Source organism: Myotis brandtii, unplaced genomic scaffold (genome assembly GCF_000412655.1).
Source record: "Myotis brandtii unplaced genomic scaffold, ASM41265v1 scaffold655, whole genome shotgun sequence".
Lineage (NCBI taxonomy): Eukaryota > Metazoa > Chordata > Mammalia > Chiroptera > Vespertilionidae > Myotis > Myotis brandtii.
The window spans coordinates 2,350,302-2,356,701 of NW_005370542.1; the positions used below are offsets into that span (position 1 = coordinate 2,350,302).

At 43.0% G+C, this 6,400-nt stretch overlaps 1 protein-coding gene across 1 annotated transcript in view; it reads left to right on the forward strand.

Annotated features, from left to right (window-relative positions):
• MSL3 (male-specific lethal 3 homolog (Drosophila)) overlaps positions 1-6,400 on the forward strand; it is a 15,366-nt gene that overhangs the window by 7,427 nt on the left and 1,539 nt on the right. The window contains exons 11-13 of the mRNA XM_014528829.1: positions 614-739; positions 3,159-3,258; positions 3,601-3,685. Of these exons, the coding sequence (XP_014384315.1) occupies positions 614-739; positions 3,159-3,258; positions 3,601-3,685 (311 nt within the window). The remainder of the gene's footprint in view (positions 1-613; positions 740-3,158; positions 3,259-3,600; positions 3,686-6,400) is intronic.

Sequence of the window (6,400 nt, forward strand, 5' to 3'; positions counted from 1 at the left end):
CTGGGTGCTTGGTGCTCCTGGGTTAGCTCTGGGTCACCAGTCAGTTGGCAGTCACGCCCCATTCCCTCCCCTGATGCTGGGCACCCGCCACTTGTTTGCTGCCCGTCTGGATCTGCCTCTGGGCATGACCGGTGACCCACTGAGTCAGACAAAGTGTGGCCTTCTGTCTGTGGCTCCTTTCACTCAGCAGCAAGTTTTCAAGGTTCATCATGCTGTAGCTACTGTTAATAGTTGAGTCCTTCTTTTCTTTTTCTTTTTTTCCAAATAATATTCTAGGTCAGTGGTCGGCAAACTGCGGCTCGCGAGCCACATGCGGCTCTTTGGCCCCTTGAGCGTGGCTCTTCCACAAAATACCACGTGCGGGTGCGCACGTACAGTGCGATTGAAATTTCGTGGCCCATGCGCAGAAGTAGTCGGTATTTGGAAGAGCCGCACTCAAGGGGCGAAAGAGCCGCATGTGGCTCGCGAGCCGCAGTTTGCCGACCACTCTTCTAGGTGCTGTGTTGTCATAGGAGGGTCTTATTGTTAGAGACGAGTGAGTCCTCTGCTGTCTGTAATGTCTTCCAGCTGTTTTTCCTCCCCAGCCATGTGACTTCTCAGTGAATAACTGACATCTGTTCCTTCCGAAGAAACACCTGTGCATAGCAGATCCTCCTCACCTGTTCCCGTGACCCCCAGCAAGGAAGGCAGCGCGGTGTTCGCCAGCTTCGAAGGCAGAAGGACTAATGAGATCAATGAGGTAGAGAGTGCGTGTCTGCCGCTCGCCCTCCCCCGGCGAGCCTTTTGCGGTTGCTTTTTTCCTGTAGCAGGAAATCCGGTTTCCTCAGAGGCGCTCTGTTGCTCTGGACGTGAACAGGGTCGTTCAGATGATGTGTAACCATGTGTTCTTGGTTTCGAAAACGAGAACATTGTTACACTTACATGTAGCTTTTATCTTAAGAAACTGTTAGTACTGAAACATGAGTATAGTGAGTCCTCACTCAGCGTCATGGATAGGTGCTTGCACTTTAAGCAGGACAACATACAATGAAACCAGTTTTGCCACAGGCCAATGGATACACACAAGAGTTCAGTTCCTACGGCATCTCATCCACATTGTAATGAACTGTTGCGGTCAGAGGACCTCCTGTATTTTCATTTTATAGAAGAGGTGTTGGGACACTTTCTCTGCAAAAGGCCAGAGAGTAAATATTTTAAGCTTTGGCCACACAGTGTCTGACAAGACTGCCCAACTCTAAAAGTAGCCATAGACACTGTATACATGAATGAGTGTGCTGTCTCCAATAAGACTTTAATACGCACACAAATTTGAATATCAGATCATTTGCATGTGTGATGAGACATTGTTTTTGGGTTTTTTTTGCTACTTCCCCAACCATTTAAAAATATAAAATCCATCCTTAATAATATTAACAGTCATCCCTTTGAGGGCATGCTGTGTGTCAGCATTATGCCAGGCACTTGACCTAAATTACCTCATATTCTTACCTTGCACTGGGGTTCCATTTTACAGATGGAGAAACTTTATTTTATTTTTTTAAATCTTTATTGTTGAAAGTATTACATGTGTCCCCTTTCTAGCCCGCCCCTGCCCCCTGCCCCAGGCCTTCACCACCCAATTGTCTGTGTCCATGGGTTATGCACATATGCATACAAGGTCTTTGGTTGATCTCTTCCCACCCACCCAGCCCCGGGAAGCTTCATTCTAAAACTCTCTCTCTTTTTTTTTAATCTATTTTTTTTTTATTGATTTCAGGGAGGAAAAGAGAGGGAGAGAAACATCAATGCTGAGAGAGAATCAATGATCGGCTGCCTCCTGCACGCCCCCCACTGGGGATCGATCCCGCAACCTGGGCATGTGCCCTTGACCGGAATCGAACCTGGGACACTCCAGTCTGACATTCTCTCCACTGAGCCAAACCGGCTGGGGCTAAAACTCGATTTTTAAGGCCACTTAACTGATGTAGGTAGTGAGTGTCTCCAGGATTCAGGAGATGTCTCAGGCCCACAGGCTATTCTGTCAATGTCACCCGGGGACAGGATTCCCTTGTTTCCATGTCTGGGGGCAGATGACTGTACCAGGCAGAGAACATTTGGTGATGGAGGTCAGCAAACTTGCCGTAAAAGGTCAGAGTGTAGGTATTTTCAAGGTTAACATCTATTTTCACTTGATTCAGAGGGTCACATTAGCTTCCGAAGTGAATATAACAGCAGCAATTCCGGGATTTTGAAACAATAGTAATATTACTCAAAACATCCTTGGGCTCTTTTTTTACTGCTTCATTCTCGAATACAGCAGGATTTCTAATAAAGGAAAGGCACAAAATGACCTAAATAGTTGCAGCTAGTGTATAGGTAGTAGCTGTTGAAAAATTAGGAAATCAAATAGTTCCCTAATCTAATTTTAAGTCTTCTCTTCCACAGTTTTATTTATTTTTATAAGCTGATATTTATTTTGATAGTGACATTTTTTTCCTCTACTTAATTTATTATCATAATTTTCAGATGATTAGAAGTGTCTCCATGTTGTCAAGGAAGTTGGATCCTCCTGTGATTGATTTAAGAGGCAAAAAGGTTTTGAAAAATTATAGTAGAAAACTATAATATGTATGCTAGTATATAATCGATATGGAAAACATATATGTCTATCTTCTCATGACCCCTATATTATAATTCCACCACTAAAAAAAACGAACGTTAACATTTCGGTATATACTTCTTGATAGTTTTCCCTATGTATTTACATAATAATTCTACACAATATTTTATATTGTGCATTTCTTTCTTTTTTGCAAGTGTTATGTTGAACTTAATTATTTTGTAGCTCGACCCTCTTCAGCATAAAAACACATTATATTCTCCTATGTCCTGAGATCATACCCACAAAGAGCTCCATGGGGAAGTCGGAGGGCTACCTCTTCAGGACTTCCACATTGTCAGGAAATGGTCACTATTTCCTCCCTTCCCTGGTCCAGCTGTGGAGCAACTCCTGAGGTGCCAGAGGGCCGGCAAGTTGGGGGTGGGGGCGGGGGTGTGACACGTGATTGGGCACAGAATGGCAAAGCACACGGGTATTTGCCGGGATTCCGGATGTCGAGACTGTTGCTAACAGAGTGGTAAGATGCAGTAACAAAGCGTTCAATCTGTGCCTTTCCCAGGTCCTCTCCTGGAAACTTGTACCAGACAGTTACCCTCCGGGCGACCAGCCGCCTCCACCCTCGTACATTTACGGGGCGCAACACTTGCTGCGATTGTTTGGTAAGAAATCCTGGTCCCTGCTTTCCCCCCCCCCCCCCCTTTTTTTGCTTTAACACACTTGTTAGCTTATGTACATCTTGTGGTAATGTTGGGGTCTAAGAAAAATTACTGAAAGGGAACCTCTTTAAAAAAAGGCCCTTCATAAATCTTAAATTTCCTAACAATTATATTTGTAATATTTGTACTATTGCTGTGTCTTTGTGTTCACGCAGAGTTCTTAGTTTTGTTTGATAACGTGGATGTTCATTTCCGATCAAACAGACCCAGACGGTCCTTGGGTGTGTCCTACCCGTTGCCAGATGCTGCCCATGGTAAATGGTTTTGCTTCTCTTTTCGATACAGTGAAACTTCCAGAAATCCTTGGAAAGATGGCCTTTTCTGAGAAGAACCTGAAGGCTTTACTGAAGCACTTTGATCTCTTTCTGAGGTATTTTTATTACTTTGGCAAAAGCTACCTCTACTGCCTTTCATCTGACTTTTCTGAATTTCTCCTTAGCACATGTGGAAGCTAGCTCTGATATTTTAAGTAGTAGCGGTATTACCTAAGGATAGTTAGTTCTAACTGTTATTGTAATAGAGGGGGTTCTAGCTATTTCCTTTGTCCATAATTTATCTGCTTTCTAAATCAAGGGTGCTCATTGTACGCAGGTAAAATTTTTGGTGTCACTAGAAGAATCCAGTTGGGTAACCTCGGGAAAAGAAAGTTGATTTTGCCCGGCCGGTGTGTCTCAGTGGTTGAGCATCAACCTATAAACCAGGAGGTCATGGTTTGATTACAGGCGGGTCAGGGCACAGGCCCGGGTTGTGGGCTCAATCACCAGTGTGGGGCAGGCAGGAGGCAGCCGATCAGTGATTCTCTCTCATCGTTGACGTTTCTGTCTTTCTGTTCCTCTCCCTTTCTCTCTGAAATAAATTAAAAAATATGTATTTTTTTAAAAAGTTGATTTCTACAGAAGTGATTAAGATTGATAACTTAATTTTGTAGTTTTTATTCAGGAGTACCTTAAGTATTAGACTCTTCTTTATTGCAAGTACATTAACTTAAATATTATCAATGACAGGATTTGGGGGTTTCAAGTTAAGATAAATGACTATTGTTGACATTGATATTGTGCATTTACTTTTTTGCAAGTGTTGTGTTGAACTTGATTATTTTGTAGCTTGATCCTCTTTTGTGAATTCAGAGAAAGGTATTCTTTCCTTCACCTGATAGAGCCAGTCATTTTAGCATATCATAGGACCGTTTACTCCACCTCTACTCCCCCTGCCCCCACCACGCTGTGGCCCAGCTCTCTCTGGCTCCCCCACCCAGATGCCTGTTGACCAGTTCCTCTCCTTAGCGGTCAAGGCTGCTCACCCAGCTTGTCCTCTCCGCCTGACTTTGTTTCTTCCTTCTCTTTAAAGGGCGGCCTTTTCCTTGCAGTCAGGCCCCAGCCTGCAAGAGCTAATCAAGCACCACAGAGTGGAGAGCACTCCAGCCAGAGAACTGGGTCTTGGAGTTTTTAAAAGATACTTTCATGTAGGCATTTTGAATAAAGTATCCCTGAGTGAAAATAGACTTGGTAACATTTTGCTATAAAGTTTCAAAATCATCTTCTTCCCTTCCAGCCTCCCTTCAAACAAACCCACAATTCCATTTGGCATAAAAAGTTTGAGCCCTGGCTGGGTGGCTCAGTCAGTTGGAGCATTGTCTCATACACCAAAAGGTTGCGGGTTCGATTCCTAGTCAGGGCACGTACCCAGGTTTCAGGTTCAATCCCTGGTTGGGGAGAGTACGGGAGGCAACCAATGAATGTTTCTCACATTGATTTTCTCTCTCTCTCCCTCCCCCCACCCCTTTCTCTCTCTCAAAATCAATAAGCATATCCTTGGGTGAAGATAAAAAAAAATACTTTTATAAGCTGAAATCAAATAATGCCAACCAACTATGAAGAGATAGCTACAAGTTAGCATAGCAAAGACTGCTAATTTTGAAGTATGCCCAATCCAAAATAGAAATTGGGATTTTAGGAAGTCATTTAGATAGATTTACAAATAAATATAGCAATTGGTTTTGAAAATGTATCCAAAGGCATCAACCAGAGAATCAGTGGACTCGTTACTAGTAATTGCTGTAAAAAGGATACAATCAAAGAAGGAAAAGTCCACTCTTGAATGAAATTTGGCTCGGTTTTTACTGAGGAAGGTAGTGCAGAGGTTCAGCCTTACATGTTTAGGAATGTGGACAGATGAGAGGAGGCCGGGAGACAAACATGAAGCTACTTAGCTTCCTAGTTAATATGACCCATGTGAGTACGTTTTAGGCCTCCGCGGGGAAGTGTGTGACGCTGCAGGGCAGCATCTGTGTATTATAGACTCGAATGGCCGCATTGTAACATCCCTGCCAGACGTCAGTCAGTCTTGCTTATGTTTTGGTTCTGGAAGCTGGAACCGGAACACTTCCGGGAGGCAATTTTGGACACGAAGTCCTCTGTACCCGTGGTACCGTTCGGTGTCGGTGTAACGTAGCCCCTGGGAGCGTTGTGAATTTCTCAAGTGACACTTGCTGAGTTTATAATTTATTTTTCAGAGTTTGTTTTTAAAACAGGAAAATGAAGACAGTCACTGAGGCCTTTTTGCACGAAAGTGTTTATATAATCAAGGCTGCCACCTAGTGGGGTTTAGGTTCTGCTTCTATTTGCACACTTGACAGTGAAAGGATTGTGATGAAGTAGTAATTAATGTACAGTGGGGCCTTGACTTATGAGTTTAATTCGTTCCAAGACCGAGCTCGTTAAGGAGCTCATTAAGGAGCTCGTTAACTCAAATTACTCTATCAACTCAATGCAAAAAATCGGCCGAGAGTCAGCTGGTATCTCAAAAAACTCGTTAGTCGGGACACTCGTAAGTCAAGGCTCCACTGTAGAAGCTGCATATGTGCAGTGAAAGTAATCAGTATAGGATACAGAAATCAAGATTATATTATTTTTTCTTCCTAATACCAAAAAAGAGTGACATAACAGAGTGGTCAGAAGTTAAGATTTCCCTTGCTGGTATGTAAGCCCTTCGATAATCACTGGGGCCATTTCTTCTTTTTCCAGTTTTTTTTATTTTTTATTTTATTTTAATATATATTTTTTATTGATTTTTTACAGAGAGGAAG